The sequence below is a fragment of the Pollicipes pollicipes genome, unplaced genomic scaffold (genome assembly GCF_011947565.3).
Source record: "Pollicipes pollicipes isolate AB1234 unplaced genomic scaffold, Ppol_2.1 Scaffold_7231;HRSCAF=8579_pilon_pilon_pilon, whole genome shotgun sequence".
NCBI lineage: Eukaryota > Metazoa > Arthropoda > Thecostraca > Pollicipedomorpha > Pollicipedidae > Pollicipes > Pollicipes pollicipes.
The window spans coordinates 8,234,013-8,253,482 of record NW_023597034.1 but is presented as its reverse complement, the minus strand read 5'-3'; the positions used below and the strand labels follow the sequence as shown (position 1 = coordinate 8,253,482).

At 53.3% G+C, this 19,470-nt stretch overlaps 2 protein-coding genes across 2 annotated transcripts; one reads left to right on the top strand and one right to left on the bottom strand.

Moving 5' to 3' along the window:
• Positions 1-1,565: 1,565 nt before the first annotated feature.
• LOC119109348 (mitochondrial E3 ubiquitin protein ligase 1) lies at positions 1,566-2,309 on the bottom strand. The gene is made up of 2 exons (XM_037232961.1): positions 1,933-2,309; positions 1,566-1,773 (listed from the first exon to the last, which is right to left on the bottom strand). Exons 1-2 carry the CDS (start codon positions 2,307-2,309, stop codon positions 1,566-1,568), a joined length of 585 nt encoding a protein of 194 aa, XP_037088856.1.
• A 4,679-nt stretch (positions 2,310-6,988) lies between these two features.
• LOC119109347 (protein FAM117B-like) lies at positions 6,989-18,551 on the top strand. Its single transcript, XM_037232960.1, has 8 exons — positions 6,989-7,051; positions 9,286-9,424; positions 9,778-9,932; positions 10,606-10,721; positions 11,452-11,698; positions 15,094-15,232; positions 16,674-16,809; positions 17,953-18,551. Exons 2-8 carry the CDS (start codon positions 9,310-9,312, stop codon positions 18,122-18,124), a joined length of 1,080 nt encoding a protein of 359 aa, XP_037088855.1. The 5' UTR covers positions 6,989-7,051; positions 9,286-9,309; the 3' UTR covers positions 18,125-18,551.
• The last annotated feature ends 919 nt before the right edge of the window (positions 18,552-19,470 follow it).

Here is a 19,470-nt window from a genome sequence, read left to right as displayed (position 1 = left end):
GACCAGCCGATGATCAAGACAAGTCTCTGCCTTTGTCCAACCATATCATTCCAGCATCAAGGCACTGAACGCCAGCGATTTCAGCGCGTTTTTTGGTAGTTCTGACAGCGTGCGATGGTTACAGATCTTCGGCTGCTTACTGCCTCTGGGCGCTCAGTAGTGCTAAACAAATGTTTAAGAAATTTCGCCCCGAAAATGGTAAGACTGCCCAGGCCACTTTGTGTTGTTTCATCGATTCCAATTACGTATCTTAAGTGCACCGTGCGTTTAAACCAATTGATAGGCTCACGTAAGTCTACTTGGCATATAGCTGACAGGCAATTGTCTTCACAGCGACAAATTCACTGAATTGCGCCTTTGACTGCAGTTAGTGGCGCAGGAAGATGCGTGTAATTCCACCACAGCGAAAGAATGTTGAATAACGGATGAACGCACAATGATCCATGATAACACGCCACCATTTTGGGATGAACGCACAACGATCCATGATAGCATGCTTCCACTGTCCGAAATTTGCCCATACCGAAACTGGTGTTTCAATTTTAGACGTTAACGTGGCAAGGATCAACCAAAAAAGCGTAGAGCAAACTATGCAAAATCGGCCCTCATTTTTTGTAAATAGGTTGCTGATGAGACAAAATGCATCGGTTTGTCGTAAACAGGGCTTGTTCAGCATGAATGCATCGCTTTGTCGCAAACGGCGCTTGTTTAGTACAGCAGTACGTACATATTCGTTGTCCAATGTCCCCAACGGAAATATCATGCTGGTGGTGCTTCGACCCATACCTAGATCATTCCGTTGCCAAAAAAACAACTCATGAGGTCATTCCTCGCACACAAGTGCTTGCAATGTAGAAGTGCATGAACGATCTGCCGCTTCCCGCGGAAGTCTTTGCCAGCAGATGAGTCACGGACGTACGGCCCGAGCGCCTCCTGCGACTGTTCCGGGCTCGCCTAGTGATGCTTACACCAGCGACACAACGCCCTCCGGCTCTCCCGAAGCAACGCTTCGCGCGCTTTTTATTGTTTTCCTTTTAATCAATGGCCACCGCCACAGCTACAAAAGTGTATTCCCTCACACAGTTAAAATGGAGTCTGTGGCCATTCCGGACCCAAGTCGGCATCTGGCTCTCACATGCACCATGCACACCGCTGGCAGAGCACTCTCGATTAACTACTGCACGTGATAACAACAGTCCGACCAAATGCCAGCACGCCGCATCGGCAACGCGTTAATAACACCGCAAATCACTAGCCTCTGTGTGCTTTTACAGGCGTTTCTGGCTTGATCTCAACAAGGCACTTGGCTGGTATAACGTTGCTAAATTGGTGCAACGGCTGCTGAGGACACCGGCGTACGACGTTCAAAACAATCGCACCGCCACAGCAAAATGTTTCCATAAAACACACGAACGTCGATAATCTTGGAAGCCTCGCTGGCACGACCGTCACCCCACCGAAAGGCCACGCAGAAACGACCGTTCTCAACTGACCAATGACCAGACCGGATGCACAGCTAATCGACGCAACCGTTAGTACTCACACCCATGCAGCCCACTGCGCCTTCAAGCCAGGTAGACCGGCAGCACACTGGTGACGTCACGGCGACAGACTGGGCAGCAGCGCTTGTCCAGCCGCTCCTCGCAGTCCACGCAGAGGCACACGTGCTGACAGGGCGCCACCACCACCTCGCGCGGGTTGCTTAGGCACACGACGCACTGGACGGCCTCGGGTACGGCGGCGCCGGCGCGCTCACGGCGCCGCCGCTCCGACCTGATGGCGTCGTACTCGGCGGCCAGCCGGCGGCGACGCGCGCGGCCAGCCAGCGCGCGCCACAGCTGCCAGCCAGTCCAGGCGGCGCAGCAGGCGCCGACGCCGGCCACCACCAGCAGCAGCCAGCGCGCCATGCGCCGGTCGGCCTCCAGCGCGCGCAGCAGCGCCGCCTCCGAGCGCGTGGTCAGGATGTAGGGCAGGTCGCCCGGCGGCGGGCGCAGCTCCAGGCCGCGTTCGCAGCGCACCAGCTCGCCGTAGCCGGTCACGTGCGTGCCGTCCACCAGCATCTCCTCCACATCGCGCAGACCCTGCTTGCGCTCGCCCTGCAGCCACTGCCAAACGCTCTGCGCCAGCGACGTCTCAGCCGGCACGTACTCGTCCTTGACCGTGTACAGGTCGACGGCGGTGAGCGCAGCCGGGTCGCGCACCGCCACCTGCAGGCCGGCGCCGCACAGCGCGAACGGCACCGTGTTCACCACCTCGCGCACCGTGCGCCGCCGCTCCGACCAGAAGCCGGTGGCTCCGCTCGCCTCCATGGTGTACTCCTGCAGCGCCAGCCGCTGCAGCACGCCGCTGACGGCCGGGTCGGCGCGGCTGCGAATGGCGCCGGCCAGCGGGCGCACCACGCCGCGCACGGCCGCGTACTCCAGCCGGCCGCCGGCCGACGCCGCCACCCGCTCCACCAGCGCCGTGTCGGCGTCGAAGTTGGGCGCGTCGTGCACGCGCGCGATGTCGCGGCCGGCGGAGCGCACGGCGGCGCCCAGCGTGGCGCAGAGCGCGGCGTCGACGGCCAGCAGGCCGAGCTCGAGCGCCAGGCTGCGTAGCTCGGCCAGCACGTCGCCGCCGGTGACCCCCCACAGCGGCATGGCGGCTGCGGCGACGGACGCCGGCGCTGCGGGGCGCACGGTGGCTTCAGCACGCGCTGCGGGGCGCACGGTGGCTTCAGCACGCGCTGCGAGGCGCACGGCGGCTCCAGCACGCGCTGCGAGGCGCACGGCGGCTTCAGCACGCGCTGCCCCAGACGCCAGCACAACACAAGTCACGAGCGTCACGCTTGGCACTTACAACATAGCTCAGTTTGGTGACATATGCAACACGCACCAAGTAAGCTGTGTGATGCATGTGGACCACAGCCATATCGACGAGCCCACAGATAACAACACCATTCTGCTATTGCATTTCTGCATGCACTTAAACGCCAAGACATGCCGCATTCCTTTGAGAGGGCATGCTACTCCGAAATGGTGTACTTGGTGAACATGGTGTAACTCAAATTTCTGTCTGTCAACCAAGTTATTTTCCGCGCGAGCAGAAAATTGCGAACAAATTAAGTTTTTTTCATCGCATCATGTTGTAAACGCCTGAAATATTGCCACTTTTGCGCGACGTTTCCAGCTGTAACATTAAGGACTACCGCACGTCATGATGAAGTATTACAGCATGGTATTCGCCTGCTATCGGGACTGTGCTAAAGCGAACGGCTTGCCACGCGGACATTGTGGCGCACCTGGGGCATGATGCCTGTTGATATTAATGACCATGGGTCCCACGAAAACGTGCAAAGGCCCCTTTACCATGATATTTGGGAGCTTCCGCGGGGTCCCAAAACCTCCTAGTGACACAAGGTGGGGTCACGGCTTAACGACCTCCGTCACCGAACCTGTCCCTGCACCCTGCACACTCACAACAGCGTAAAGAGAAAACTCGTAGCAAAGCAACGAAATGGATCAGAGCCATGCGCCGTGCTTTTCGACTTAAATAAGCCAAAGCCAATTTTCGCTACGCTGAACCATGTAAAGGGTTTAGGTTTTCCACACAACTTCTGAACAAACATCTAATACGCGATTTGATATACATTAGCGTGATATGTTTAACACCTTTGTGATTGGTCTTCGGCTGCACGGTTGAACACCATCGACAAAATATTGCCATAGCAAAGTTATCACCATGCGCTGCCCGCTCCCATGGCCATAACTTCGCCGAATTATTGCAACGAGAAGAGAAACATTCCTACGTAAACGATATCAGTGGTATCAGTACAACAAACACCAGCCTTTGCACATTCAATTCACAAATAGTTTTTCAATGCGATCAATTCTTTCAAGCAGTAAAAGAGCATTACCAAACAAACGCATCACCTAGCAGTCCACTATCCAAGTATCACCAACGGAAAGTCAGATTGTTTCTACCACACCCTTTTACGCAGGTTCATTGGCAACTATGGGGGGCCTGGGCCCTACTTAAATTTAGGGCCTGATTTGGTACATAGTTGCCATGGCTGGCAACTATGGCAGGCCCTTAACTTTTTGCGCAAAAAATACACGTGAAAACACTTCAGGCAGGAGACTATCTGCCTGCCTAGGCATCGATTTCTATGTCTACCAATGCAATGCGCGATCAGGCACATCAAAGCATACTGTACGGTTCCTCTAGCGCTCTTCAATGACTGGCTGCAACGGACGCCTGGTCAGGGGTTACAAATCACGAAGCCTATCCACAGCATGCACGTCAACCATAGGCGTGAAAATCGCATCTTCACATCCACAGGTCAGACTGTAGTGCAACTACCAAACACCCTATTCTTTTGAATCTCGTATTATATTTGAGCACCACAGAGCCGCAGTCATTCCCGGCCCAAGGCGGGCTATTTCAGGAGGCCGCGGCACGACAGGCAGATGGCACCTGTGTGGTCTCGACACTGGGGTCGGCATCGCGGCATTGTCAGAGCCCAATCAGCCACCGTTGAGCGGACCCGTCCCATCGGCACCTGAGCGCGTGTGATAGGACTGCCGGCACTCAGCGCTCGGTGCTCTTGACATTGAGCACAGCGGTGTTAGCACCGCACACCTCAAACAGCAATCATTCTGCTCAATGGCAGCCCCATCTATGAAAATTTGAGCCATATGGTTATGCTTTCACTGAACATCAGTCTCAGCTGAAATTATGCGCCCGATTCCACTGCGCCCTGGTGTACGTCACTGATGCCGGGAGTCAATATGCCACCGAGGAAATACCAGAGTTTGCATCACCATTTTTAACTGCTCTTTCGAAACGTGGCTTTCTGACGCTAGCTAAAACGTGACCACCATTCTTCACCATTTCGGTTTCAGTCCTTCCTTCCCTCATTTTGGCATTAGTTAGTTGTTGCTTTGGTATTATTTTGGTGATGTGCCTCTCCCCCCCCCCCCCCTCACACTCATCAAATGTCACTAACAGACTGGCAGCTGAGTGTGTCAGTGGAGTCCCAGCTATCATAGGCCATTTCTCCTCTGAACTTTTGGCTGCTCTGAAGCCATTCACTATAAATGACACTTGATGGCGGGCAATGGCATGGAACTAGGCATCCAAACCCACTGCCCCCCCCCCCTCCCCCCACCCTCTCCTTTGTCAGTGAAAACATATCTGCCAGGAATCAATACATTTTTAGACAAGTCCTGAGATCCTGATTTGGATACCCAATAAAACTCTAAAACATAACATGCGTTTGATGGACACACACATTTAATATACATACATTTAAGTAACATCAATGCTCTGGTATGTGTCACCACCAATTTGAACCAACCTCTATGGTTTTGTGATGAACAGGTTCTTTCTGACACTCTAAGTTTGCAACCATTTCAGACCCCAACCACTCCTGTAAACATCATATTAACAGTTCAAATAGATGGCCTACCTCCTGGCCTTCCCATGGTGGGGTAGGTGGATTCAAGCTGCTGCAACACTTGATATTTGCCTCTTAGCTGACAAGGCCTGCACCCCATGGCAGTACCACTACAGGTAAGATGAGGCCAGAGGGTGGGATGGACCACACCAAGCATTGTAGCAAGAGCAAGTGACTCTGGCACTTGAGACATACATGAGATCCAGTCTATTTCCTTACAGTGAAATAACTGTGACAACCAGGTGGCTTGGCCCTCTGGAATGCATCATCTCCAGCAGTGTGCATAGTGCTTCTGTTGATTGGTGATCACTAATTTGGTTTCTGTCAACCATGCCAGACACTAGACATCAGTAGAACACTGTTCCCTAGTTTATCCCTATCCATATCACTTCTCAAATTGTGCATGAGACTGAAATTGCTGCTGGGTTTAGGTATCATCTGGTAAAAAACAGCACCTTGCATTCTTGATGAACCCAGCTGGCCTGTTTGGCATCAGATTTAAAGTCTAGAGAAAAAGAATCTTTAAAAATAACCTGGCTGGTGACAGTGGAATTGATTTGGCTTATGAAATACATCCAGTAAGGACAATGGTATCAGGCTTATCATCCTCAATACACCACAAAACCTTACTGAGGTTGTTTGGAAACAATCAGCATTAGCATACAAACCATGCAATCCCTGTGTAACATACCAATGTGAACTCTGACACATGTTTGGCTACTGCCTGTGCTGGTATGCAATTAGGTCTTAATGGAATTGATCTTGAAAGCATTTTTCCCTATCATGCCAATAAGTAGCAAGCTGAGGCTGAAAACACCTCACATAGGCTTCTCGCACAATAGAACAAATAAGTTTATAGATGGAACCATACACAACCTCACTAATTCTGTAGTTTATTGAGATTCAGTGCGCTGTGACCCATCACTCTTTAGATAACGCTCACCTTCCAGTCATGCTCCTCTTCTCACAAAATCTATCAGAAAGAATAGCATGCTGTGCCTGATAAGTCATGCGAGGAATGCATCGCGAGGCAGGTGGGTCAAATTTGAGAAGCATTTTTATTTCGTATTTGATGTGTTGGTTTAACCGTTTTCTCCCGCTCACTGCACACAGCCCCTACTTATTTTGCAAAACTACCAATACCCCCGAATCTACGGCCACGTAGACACCTGACTGACCTTATTTTCTGACCAAATCCTGTTGTTAATACACCTGATGACCCAAAAGTGCTTATGATTAACTCTAGCAAGCTTTTACGTTGTACAACGGCAAATTTCGGGCGCACGGCGCGCCTTCCCGCTGAAGAGAACCGCGGTGAAGTACCACCTGCGATTGGCACTCGAAGACAACAAATATTTGCAGGCACGAACTCAGCGCACATAAACTCAACTACACCTGTTCGTGGATCTATTTGTTTACTAAATGTGGCTCTCGCCAGCTGAATTTCTTTGCAACGATTGGTCACTATGATTTAGTTGGTCTTATCATTCGTAAACTTTTGCTGACACTATTAATATTAACTGGATTCATACATTTGAGACAAACTGAGAGCTCCAAGGGCATCAGCTGCATGACTTGGAGAGGCACAAGGCTGGTGGGACTGTTGAGGATATTGTGAGTATTGTGCACCCCTGTAATATTTTAATCATTTTGGGAAGCTGGACATAGCTAATCGTGACTTCGGTAAGAAAATCATATTTCCGAGTTACATAACATTTATCTTACCCAGGCTATGCGTTCAAAACTGTCATTTTCTCCTGCGCTCTCGATTTCGGTCACGGGATGCCTTTGTTGCTTTGCTGATGCTTTGCCCGATACCGATCAGAGATGTGGGGCATGATGAATGAAAGCTGCATAAGGGCATTGTTAGATAGGAATGTGTCAGTTATGAATAGCTATCATCATAGTCTCTGGCTGAATCCCTTTTTGTCTCTCCCATCTCAGTCTACAAGCCAGGCAGCAAACAAATGCATGCTATGTCAAATATGTCCAGTATTGCAGTTGTGGCAGCAATTCCACGGCAACATTTTCAGGGCATGCATGCTGTAAATCTGAGCCTCCTAGAGTAAAGCTAAGTACCCAGTTGTCACCGATTTCAATGCATAGAGGGCCAGTGTTTCAAGGAATTGTGATTTTGCAAAGTTTATTTCAGGTAGCAATTCTCCCAATGGGCATGAGATTCAGGGTGCCACCATTGTGCAGGCGTCTAGTGCAGTAGGTAGGTTATACAAACTGGTCTTTAAGGTGGTTGCAAAATGCTGGTGTGCTGAAGAGAAAAGGCTGACATGCTCAAAAGTCACCTTGCCATGTTTGGCTTGTAACAAAACCAAAGGTACAATATTTGGTGCACTGTATTTAGTTCACTGGAGGCAAGTGAGTAGACCACACTGGCTACAATTGTCACTCAGCAGTCAGCAGTGTTCAAAATTGACTATTTTTGCTTCCTGACATGCCAAAAACCACATTGTCATGTTCTCATTGCAGCATCTGCATCCCTCATCTGGTTTCTACCACTTACATAATTTAGTTATAGGGTATTCACAGTGCATTAGGCATGTCACAAATGTGTTTGTGGTAACAAATTTGGTTCAGGTGTGATAAATGTGCTTCTTTTGTGTGTACATTATCACAATTAAAAAATGAAGCCACCAAACAGGAGGATCTGAACCACAGTCTGTGTGTGGATAGGTATCAGCATGTTAAATGCATGTAGGTTGTAGTGGTGAGGGCATTAAGTAGCCTGCCTACAGTACACAATTGTATTTCTAGCTTTGCAAATGGAGTTTGGCTGCTCAATTCAAGAGTGTTCAATCATCTAGCTAAGCCATCAGGCAGTCCCATGTTCACAGTAAATAAAAGCAAAACTTAGAATACAGAGGGAATCTAGCTTTAGAAGATAGCTGGAGAGTACATGTAAGAGAGGTTTATTGGCAGATGTTGTTATGACCTAAGTATTTGTGTGATTGTGTGTGTGCCAGGTACTTTTATTTCATGCATGCTTGCATTGATGATCCTGCGGGATTGCACCATCAGGCTGCCATATCTATTGAATTCACACCAAGAAGTGACTCAGGGCATTGTATTCAGCACCATTTCCCTGACTTATGTGAGTTAGTATGAACAATAACAGAGAGGCACAGTACTTAGGCATTCACCTGTAGGATGCTCACAGCATTGGACTGTTAAAGGTTATGTTGTGCCTTGCCTGTGCTTATGGCCAATGCTTCACCTTTCCTCAGATTGTTTGCATCAGGGATGTAGTGTTGCAAAGCCAGTTAGAGGAAATCTCATCCCTGAAGCTATGCTAGGTTCTAGGTGAACCCAGGCTACCTCCAGATGCTCTTTTCCCTTCCAGTTAGGACACTGCTCTGCCATTTAGAAGAAGTAAATGTTTTACTGAGAGGCATGGTCAGATTGTTCAGACCTTTCATGCACATGTTTGAGAATTATCATGATTATCTATTTATCCATCTGCATATCTTGAGCAGTCATATCTGTAGCAGTAAAATAACCTGGAGTATTCATGTTTTGGTAAGTGCTTTATCCCATACCAGTCCTCATTATGCCCTTGGTTGTCATGGGCATGATATTATCCTGTGCTTTTAGGGTACAGAATGGTCCAGAATGCTTGCATTTGCTGGTTGTGACAGTGTTAACTTGCGACCAAAGTCATTGCATCACTGTATGACAAAAATGCTTTAGATATGATTGGCTTTTAATGATTCAGGAACACAATTGGGAATAACACTCACCTTGTTCATTGAATGCCCAGCAATTTTGAAAAAACCTATGTTTGCCTTGTGGAATGCAATGATGGTCTGGCATTTCTGATACATGGCTGACATTAGTTTCAGGTCCCGAAGGGCTGCACCATGCCTCGGGCCTTTATTAGAAGTGTGTCACCATCTATGCTTGTCTGCCATAGCCATAAGTCAGGGTCACCAAATGTACTTCTTAGAGACAGCTCACAACAAACAGAAGTTCATGGTGAGTAAGCTGCAGCAAAGATACTGACATGTGGGTACTTTATGTGTGGTATTGAAGTATTCATGTAAAGTGCATGCTCTTGTTTGAATGGCCAGCAGGTCATGTGTTGGCATATTAGTATTCTCAAAAGACGACTGCACTCCATGTGCCAAACGCTCAGTGTTTTCTGCATGTTTCTGCTTGTATCCAGTTATTTGTGCTGAAACATTTCCTGGCTGGACTGCCTGCATCAGTAGTTCAGTGTACTCCTTCAACATGATGTCATCAGTCATCTGCTTTGGTAGCCCTTGCGAGACATTGGTGCTCCCTCTGTGTCGTTGTCCTGCTGCTGTGACGCAGTGCTCTGCTGGCAGAGGGCGGCCGGGGCCCGTGGCCGGCGGCGTCGCAGCGCTGCGGCGCCCCCATGCGGCGTGCCTCCTCGCTGGACACGCTCTGCCTGCTGGGCCAGTGGCCGCGTGACCGACCCGCCCTCTTCAGCGGCGTCCGGCCCGCTGACAAGGCCACGCAGGTGAGGAACGCGCGTGGTGGCGGCCGCGGCTGTAGGCGCCCCGGGCCGGGCCGATGAAGGCTGGGCTGGCCGGCCGGCAGCGGCAGTGAGGTTCACTTCTGCCCGCAGTTTTGTGGAGAGGGGTCACTGTTTCGGACGAGATGCTGCAGGTCTTACCTTTTCGGACCCCATTGGCGACGATTTTTGCACACTTGGCACAGGACAGCTGCTCCAATTGTTGACAGGCGTAGGACTTTAAGCAGCCATTTATACGCTTCGGTACTCACTTAGCTGCAATGAGCACAAAATGACCGTAGTAGTCGGCGCACCCTAAAACTTCAACCACCGTCATGAGCGAGGGCTGGTTGCGGCCAAGGAGCGCTGACGGCGGGTCAGAGGCCTTGCTCCGGTGACGCGACGATAAATGGGCACCCGGGGCGTGGGTTAGCCGGCTAAGGCAGCCATGTGCATACGGATGCCTCCCATTTGTTCAATATCGTGTGCTGAAGAGGTGAAACGAGAGCACATCGGGGTAAGATAAACATCCTATAAAGAACACGCATGGATCAGATAGACTGTGAGAGAGCCTGTCGTTCACACGTGCACGGCATCGGTGCTTGCGCTGGCTCGCGCCCCCCGGCGGCCTCGCCGGCCCAGCAGTGGTCGTGACGGCACGGACCCCGTGCGCCCGCAGACGCCGGAGGAGTGGGCGAGCCTCAAGCCGCCGGCCGGCTCCCTGGCCAGGAACTCGGGCCTCATCTCTCCGGGTGCCGCCGGTGACTGCCTCGAGAAGAAGCTCATCCGACAGCGGTGAGCAACCCGCATGCCACGCCGGGGGGGGGGGGGGGGGGGGGGGGGGGCGGAGGGCTACATGTGGTGAACAAGGTGTGCTGTCTGTGTAGTATTCTGAGAAATGAAATGTGTTACGATTGGAACTGATTGGCAAACATGGTGTTTAGATTCACTTGTGATCTGGCTCATGGTATTGAACAAAACATGGCATTCATGAAAAATTGGGATCAGTGGCCAAGATGGGTTAAACATTGTTGGATTTGCTTGTGCTGTATCTCGAAAATTCAGTCCACTAAGGGCTCAGCTTCAGCCTATCGCTTAGTGGTAGTCGCTCCATTTGACAGAAGGGTGGAAAATGCGATGACCATCGCTCCGTTCATCTGCACCTTGTTCACGGTGACTGCGCCGGGGGTTCGCGTTATGGCGTGTACAGAACGCCAAGAGGCGTGTGCTCCTGTTTGCACACGCTCCTTGTGTGGCATAAGACTGCATACATCTAGTCCTGAGGTACCCGCATGTTTCCTCATCACTCTTCAAACGTGAAGCATTGCAGTGGAGTGTGGAGCACGTGCTGGACCTGGCGCACATAAGGCCCCCTCCCAGCCCGGTCCCGTGGTCACGCCTGGCAGTCGTCAGCTGACTGCCCGATGACGTCATCAGAGACGTGAGCAGTCCCAGACGCCGTGTCGCGGCCGGCGGCGCCACCGGGCCTCGGCTGTGGCCTGACCGGCGGCCGCCGCTGCCACAGGCTGCAGCGCAACACTAAGGAGGTGTCGACGCGGCTGTGGTCGCTGGGCGCGCTGCGCCAGTCTCCGGTGCCGGGCGACCACTCGCTGCTGCAGGTGTCGCCGGTGCCGGCCGCCCTGCCCATTGCCATCCCGGGCCCGGCGGCCGGTCGCGCGCCCGCCACGCCGCCGCGCATGCGCAGCTCGGTCGAGGGCCTCAACCAAGAGATCGAGCGGCTCGTGCAGCAGCGCGTGCTCGCCTTCAGCCAGGTCAGTGTCGAGGAGCAACGTGGGTGTGCCGGTGGCGTTAGCTGGCTCAGAGAAGGCGGCGTGACCTGAGATGGGTCAGTGGATGTATTTATCATGTATAGATGTAGTAAGCGTCAATCACGTCATCGTACCTCGCACAACATTAGTCGATAGCCAATTTACGGCCGTTGTATCTGGAAATCGTGCTCACAAACGCCGGATATGAATGACCTGGCAGTTATTCTTTGTTTGGCCGTGCTCACCGCATGGGTAACGAAATGGCAGTGACATGGTGTCATGGATGTCCGTGTGACCTTGAAATGATCTCCCCAAAATGTGGGTAGCTCAGAAACTAGAGGGGTTTAAGTCTTAAGAAGGGTAAGGCTATGGGCTTCACCAAAAAGTCTTCAAGATGACTATTTCAGTTAAAAACTTCACACACATGTGGAACAATCCCATTAAAGATAGTGTTCCACTTCTGTATGCGGCTTAAATTGAGATAGCCATGTTGGAGACCATTCAGTGCAGTTCACTCATTCCTTTTTAAGGCTTAAAACTGTTCTGTTTCTGAGCTCGACGCTCGCGAGCTCGTGCAGACCATTTCAGGGTCACCCAAACATAAATGACGTCATGAAACGTCACGGAAATACCGCCATTCCACTGGTCATGTAGTGCTTAAGGCCACGAGCAGATATGATTATCGACGTAATCGTGCCTTGCGTACATCATTGCGATTCGTGGCATCAGTGGTCATCAGTTGACTTTAGACCATTGGATGCGGTCAGTGCAAGTTTCGAACACAAATCATATTTTGTGCTATATAATACAGGCTTTCGGGCAACGGTGCGAGTTATGACGGAGGTAAGACAGCGCCATAACCGAATATGTGAATGCGAGTAAACATAACAAAATCACAGATTAATATGCACACTACCACGAAGGGTGAAAACGCGCGCACACAATTATGTTAAAGATTCGCAGACACGTGCCAACACTCGCGTCACCTCTGGGCAGATCGAAGTACTACAAGTGGGTCAGCCCGTCCGCTATAGTGGCAATTCGGACACAACCAGTCTGGCAGCCACTTTCACGCTGTACAAACACTCCATGACGTAATCAAACGATGCAATGAAGAGCTTATTTACTAAAAAGTAAAATTGTGTTGTGTGCAGTAATATATTGCGTTCAAAAGCATGCAATGGTTATAAGTGTGGTTATGCCGGCATATCTGCTGCGTGCCTCGGTGTCTTGAACTGGGTAACATTCCGTACAGGGATGGAGCCGGATGCAGGGCGGTTTGATGATTTTTGTAAGGAGTGAGTGTGAAAGGGTCTGAAGAGCCCTACATGGATTGGGAACGGCCTGTTTCTATGAGGAATGCGACTGAGTGTGTGTGGTAGGATGGTGGGTGGTCATCGCCAAGCAAGTGAATGTGTGTGTGTGTGGCGGGGGGGGGGGGGCATGCGCGGCTGCTGCGTGCTGGGGGAAGGTGACACGTTGGTATTCGCGGTCACGTGCCCGCTGGCACGCACCGTATTTTGAAATGATCACAATCATATCATGTTTCCCTAAGCTAAGGTAGGTAGAATGAAGTTTCAAGGAACATACTTACTAAACAAGGAAATTGCATTTTATAGAGCAGTCTTTTCTACTTTAAGTATATAAATCGTTATAAGTAAGCTTTTTCAAAACTGATATTTCTTAAAGATCTTCAAATGTGAAGCACTCCCTTTCAACACATCTTGCATTACGAGTTTGGAGTCCTTATGCTGATAGTTATCGACCTTCAGTGTACCAGGGGATACGATTTATATACTTAAAGTAGAAAAGACTGCTCTATAAAATGCAATTTCCTTGTTTAGTAAGTATGTTCCTTGAAACTTCATTCTACCTAGCACAACATTGATCGAGAGCCAGTTGACGGCCGTTATGTCTGGAAATCATTCTCACAAACGCCAGATATGAACGACTCGACCAGTTATATCTTTCTTGACCTTGGTCGCCGCACACCTTAAGGAATGACAGGATTTCAACGACGTTATTGTGACGTCATGAATGCCAATGTGACCTTGAAATACTGACTCATGCACGCTGACACACTGACTGAAATACACACTGACTGCCACATCTTTACGGCTGTAAAGCTCAGGAACCAGGAGGTTTTTATGTGTTAAAAAGGGCATGGCCATGAGCTGCATCAAAACATCTTCAGGATTGCTATTTCATTTTAAAACCACATGCAAATGTGAAACACATTCCTTTAGCCATTCATCTATTTTGCAATGCTGGACGTAGTTTTATGGGTCGAAGGCACCTGTTGCGCAAGATCAGAAAGTAGTAGAAGCCGGTACCAGAAACTTTCGGCCAAAAGGTCGGCAGGATGGAGCTTGTAGTTGACATCGGCCTGATCAGTTATACTTGGATATGCACACGTCGCATGGGATTATCGTTAGCTGCATTCCTAAAGATGGAAGAATGTGCATTAGAATTGTCCTGAATATCATTCGATATTGGCGCCATATGACCAGGGTAGTCGGTGCGTCCAAAAGCCCAAATTATTATCAATGTGTTTCGACAGCTTGTTTTGAAGCCGACCGTACTCTGTGCGCAGTAGCGCCACCTATTAGCAGAACGTAGTCGGCGGCCGGAGCTATTTATGTTGATTTTGTAAAAGCGCGTAGTTACATAGTTTTTGTAAAATATCCACGGCTGGGCGGTGACGCCACCTTTTCTAACAAGATGCAGTAAATGATGTTGCCGAAGACAAGAATAGGAAGATTTCACATGTAAGCTGACGTTGAACGCGATTATCAACAAACTGTTCGCGCCATTACTGGACGTTCTCCTTGGGTGCATACCTGTATGCTGGCCGTGTCCGTCGTAAAGCCCCAGAGACTCACTCGCTGGCTCCGTCCGTGAAACTGGTGTCCGATAGCTGCCTGTGGACACAGCGATCCAGTAACCCCGCACGCGCGCAAACAGCGAGGGGCAGGCGCTGTCGTGCTGTTGGTGACTGACGGATACTGTTCCGAGTGCCGATGCGGGTCTTACCCTGCTGGGGGAGAGTGAGGTGGGGGGGGGGGGGGGGGGGGGTATGGCTGGCGCGCCCCTCTGGCTTCTCCAGTGAACGCGGGCGGACTGCTCAGCGGTCGCTGCGCCAGCGCGGGCGAATGCTCTGTGGCGGACACCGTCCCTGTCAGCTCCTGGTGGACGGCCACGTGGCGTGGGTGGGTGCTGTGTGCGTCCTTCTGGCAGTGTCCCGGTTGGCAGGCGCCTTGTTTCGATGGACCTGCTTAAGTTGGCGCGGATTCTGTGCAGACGTGTGGCGTCTGGCGCTAGTGTGCGGTGGATGGGCACTTAACGCCAGTGGACGCCATGTGGACGCCGTGTGGACGCTGCGTGCCCTCTGCCGACAGTTTCCGGTGGACGGACACCTGGCGCCGGTGGACGAGTTGCTGATGCTGTCGCGCCGCTCCGTCAACACGCAGACGCCGGTGGACGAGCCGCTGCTGTCGCCGGCGCTCTCGGCCGAGGTGGACCTGCTCGCACTGGCAGGTCAGTCGTGGAGGAGCAGGACCGGCCGGCCCTGGTAAGGGGTGGGTCTGTCGTGGGGGGAGCAGGACTGGCCGCAGCACCGGAGCGCGGGGCAGTAGACCGCACGGCCCTGGTAAGGGGTGGGTCAGTCGTGGGGGGAGCAGGACCGGCCGTACCACCGGAGCGCGGGGTGGTAGACCGCACGGCCCTGGTAAGGGGTGGGTCAGTCATGGGGGCGGGGGGGGGGGGAGCAGGACCGGCCGCAGCACCGGAGCGCGGGGCGGTAGACCGCACGGCCCTGGTAAGGGGTGGGTCAGTCATGGGGGGAGCAGGACCGGCCGCAGCACCGGAGCGCGGGGCAGTAGACCGCACGGCCCTGGTAAGGGGTGGGTCAGTCGTGGGGGGGGGGGGAGCAGGACCGGCCGCAGCACCGGAGCGCGGGGCGGTGGACCGCACGGCCCTGGTAAGGGGTGGGTCGGTCGTGGGGGGGGGGGGGGGAGCAGGACCGGCCGCAGCACCGGAGCGCGGGGCGGTAGACCGCACGGCCCTGGTAAGGGGTAGGTCGGTCGTGGGGGAGCAGGACCGGCCGCAGCACCGGAGCGCGGGGCGTTAGACCGCACGGCCCTGGCAAGGGCTGACATTGCCAGTGATGTAGGCAGTTGCATGCGCCGGGACAATGGACAGTCCGGCTAGTTTAAGTGACGCTGTAGCGCTGTGAGTCGAAGATCTAACACAGGACGTGGCACGGCATGCCAGGCTGGTCACGTGATCAGCGTCGCTGTGGCCTTGGCCGGTCAGGCGGGATATGTTGAGCCGGGGGCCTTGCTGTCGCAGTTGTGTCGTGTTGGTGGCGAACAGGTAGTGTTGGTAATTGCGGCCCATAGCGTGGTTCGCCGGACGCGTGCCAGGTACCGCACCGACAGGAATGCGTGGTGGGACCGTTAGCATTGCAAACGTGGCCTTGTCATTGTGCGGCTTGGATCAAAGTCCTGGTTCGTGAGCCGCTGTAGAACACGTTAGTTTGTGTGCGGCATTTGTTTTGCTAAGGTGTTCGTGGTCCTCGTCAGTCTGTAGCTTGGGGGCTGTCCCGTCTCCACTGTTCAAAGGGTTGTGAACTGCAAGCTGAACATAGGAAGTTTACTGCATCTTGTGGGTGCATTACGAAACAAGTTGAAAGTAGCCTGTTCTGTTGGTAAGATGGAAGGTCATCCTCTTTGTGTTCCATTTTCCGCCGCTCTCTCCACAGAAAAGGCCGCAATTGCTTAACTGCCATCGAATGCAATAACTTTCAGACGAGCTAATGTCCCAAGCTTGAGTATGAGGAGCGGTGGTGGTGGCGCCTGGGCCTGCCGTGTCCGAACCCTCACTGTCCGGAGTCGTCGTTACCGGGCCTGCCTCGTCGCCGTGTCTGCTGTGGCCGTGCACCGCGGCCGGAGCTGACTGCGGCCCTCCCGCCCGGCAGGAGAGGCCAGCAAGTGCTCGACGCCGGAGCTGGAGCTGAGCCGGCTCGGCTCGTCGCCTCAGATCAATCGCTTCCTGGCGGGCGCGCCTCCTGACGGCTGTGAACGGGTGTGCCTCAAGTCCATGGAGAGTACAAGGTGAGGGTCCGGTGGTGAGTGTTGTCAAGTCCGTGGAGAGTGCAAGGTGAGGGTCTGGTGGTGAATGGTGTGAAGCCCATGGAGAGTGCAAGGTGTGGGTCTGGTAGTGGGTGGTGTCAAGTTCATGGAGAGTGGCAGGTGACGGTCCGGTGGTGAGTGGTGCCAAATCCATGGAGAGAACAAGATGAGGGTCTGGTGGAGAATGGTGTGAGGCCCATGGAGAGTGCAAGGTGCGGGTCTGGTAGTGAGTGGTGTCAAGTCCGTGCGGAGTACATGGCGAGCGTCTGTTGATGAGCTGTTTTCAAATCAACGGAAATTTTAAAGTGGGAGGCTGCAGACTAGTCCGTTCAAGTCACCGCAAAATACAGTGTGAGGAGCCGTGGATGAGGCTGTCGTAAGAGCGTAGAAAGTACGGCATGAGCGTCTGTGGACGAGTCCACGTCAGCTCTGTAGGAATACATGGTGAGGGACTATGGGCGAGTCTGCCCCAGCTCCGTTGAAATACACGGTGAGAGACTATGGGCGAGTCTGCCTCAGCTTCACTGAAATGCACGGTGAGAGACTATGGACGAGTCTACGTCAGAACCCTGGAAAAACGAAGTCGGAGCTTGTGGGTGAGTCAATGGCAAATACAAGGTGTGGCTGCGTGCGAGCCCATCTCGGGCCCGTGTATGGTATGTAAGATGGCGGCTGGTGCACAAGGTGTAAAGCTGCGGGGGAACTCATATTTGTCGCGGTGGGACAAGATGAGTGTTTTTTTTTAAGAAGGCTTAAGTTGAAGCTCATACTAAAGCTGACAGATGTATTCTGTATCGAGGAGGCTTGGTTCAAACGAGTTTGCTGCGGAGTCTTCCCGTCTAATGGCCCCAGTTGTCTTAGAAATTTCGAGTTAGCTGTGAGCTCATGGCAAGGCGACTTGTAAACAGACGTTGCGTGCAGTGGGTGTTTCACGAAGCTACCCTCGGGCCATCAGAAATAATCAAGTTATTTAAATATGTTGTCGTTCTGGTGGGCGCTGGGCCGATCGAGATGTGTCGTTTGAGGCGCAGCGGTGACCGGACGCTGGCGTGAGTCGCGCGCGGGGCAGCGCCGCGCCGCCGGACGCCGCCGCGAGCCGTCTGACCGCGTCACCCCCGTGCGCAGGAGGCCGGTGCCGCTAGACCCGCTCATCAAGCCGGCCGTGTTCGAGCTGAAGCCCAGCCTCGGCTCGGCCTTCTCGAGGCCACCATTCCGCCAGCGCGGCGACGACTCCTCAGGAACCGTGCCAACGCCCGCCAAGCCGCCGCCGCTCAAGGCCGCCCTCTCCAAGTCGTAGGGGCGCGACCGCCGCCGTGCCTGATCTCAGCGGCGGACCCGGCCCTGTTACGTAGTGTAGTCGCAGGCGCAGCCGCCGCTGCGACGTGCCGGAGCGCGCGGCGGTCGGTGCTCGCCGGGCTGCGGCGGTCGCAGGGAGAGGCTGTGCTCCAGAGTCCCGTTGTGATAGGGAGGTCGTCGGCGTGTTTCGGGGTGGGGAGGGGGATCTTCTGCGAGCTGTACATGCTCGTCCGCTTTACGTGGGTTGGGGATGTCTCTGTCTGGGGAGGGGTGCACGGCGAGGCGGCGTTCGGCTGCGGGGGCACGGAGCCCTGTCCAGCGCGAGGGCGGCGGCGACTGGCGTGGCCGCCGTGCCCAAGCTTCGGCTGTGATCGTCACCTGCCGTACAAAGACCGCACCGGCTCGCTGCCGCTGATCGGTGCCGTGCGCGCGGCGCGTGAGGGCTGGGCCGGGCTCGTGCGCTGGCCGCTGCGGTCCGGCTCCGGCGCGGCCGGCGGAGGCCTCGGCTCGTGGCGAGGCTCGCTGGACCCCCTGGCAGACGCGCCGGTCCGGGCCGTTCCGGTGGTCCGGTCACGACGTCTGGGTGTGGGGAGGGGGGGGGGGGGGGGGGGCAGGGGGCCGTTAGCTGCTGCGCGGGACCGCTCCCGAGGACCGCGCGACGCCCCTGACGTCGGCCGGACGCCCTCGGTCGCCTGGAGCACTCCAGGCGACCGACGCTGCGGACGCTGATAATGTAAGTGGCGTCGGTGGCGAGCACCGCAGTATTCCAGTTGTTCGGGCTTTATCTGTCCGTGCCATGTAAGGTTATGTGAGATATTATTGCAACGCTAATTGCCTGGATTGCATTTCTTACATTCGGGAATGTCATGTGGGTGGGTCGTCCTGTTACCGTTCAGAGTTTGTTGTTTTCTTTAAAAGTTTGGCGTTTCAGCAGTCGTGTTTTTCAGTTACTTTTAGTTACGTGACCCATGTTAGTATTCGATGCTGCTTTAGTGGTCGAAAATCGATGGATTAATAGTTTATTTGTGCACTGCACCAGCTTGATGCGCAAATGTGGTAGCAAATATGCACCCGGGCCCGCCGGATGAAGCTACAGACGCTGGATCGCAATGGCAATAAGGTTACCACACTTTTAGCTGACTGATTACAAGCATTTCAACTAATATAGCAGCGCCTCTTTCACGTTTCAACCTGTGAATTATTATTGACATGTCCATGCTCCTGTATCACAGCCCCTGCATCCACACATTTCTAAGGTTCCCCATGGTGTAACTGTGATGTGGCATACCATTTTGTATTCACTGCCTCTGAACTGTCCTGCACGCCACTCACTGGCCATCCAAAGGC

Coding starts and splice junctions, on each gene's coding strand:
- LOC119109348 (XM_037232961.1), bottom strand. CDS start 2,309: ATGGAGGCGAGCGGAGCCACCGGCTTCTGGTCGGAGCGGCGGCGCACG. Junction 1,774..1,932: donor CGCTCGGAGGCGGCGCTGCT/GCGCGCGCTGGA, acceptor CGACGCCATCAG/GTCGGAGCGGCGGCGCCGTG.
- LOC119109347 (XM_037232960.1), top strand. CDS start 9,310: ATGCCTCGGGCCTTTATTAGAAGTGTGTCACCATCTATGCTTGTCTGC. Junction 9,425..9,777: donor ACAACAAACAGAAGTTCATG/GTGAGTAAGCTG, acceptor CTCTGCTGGCAG/AGGGCGGCCGGGGCCCGTGG. Junction 9,933..10,605: donor CCGCTGACAAGGCCACGCAG/GTGAGGAACGCG, acceptor GTGCGCCCGCAG/ACGCCGGAGGAGTGGGCGAG.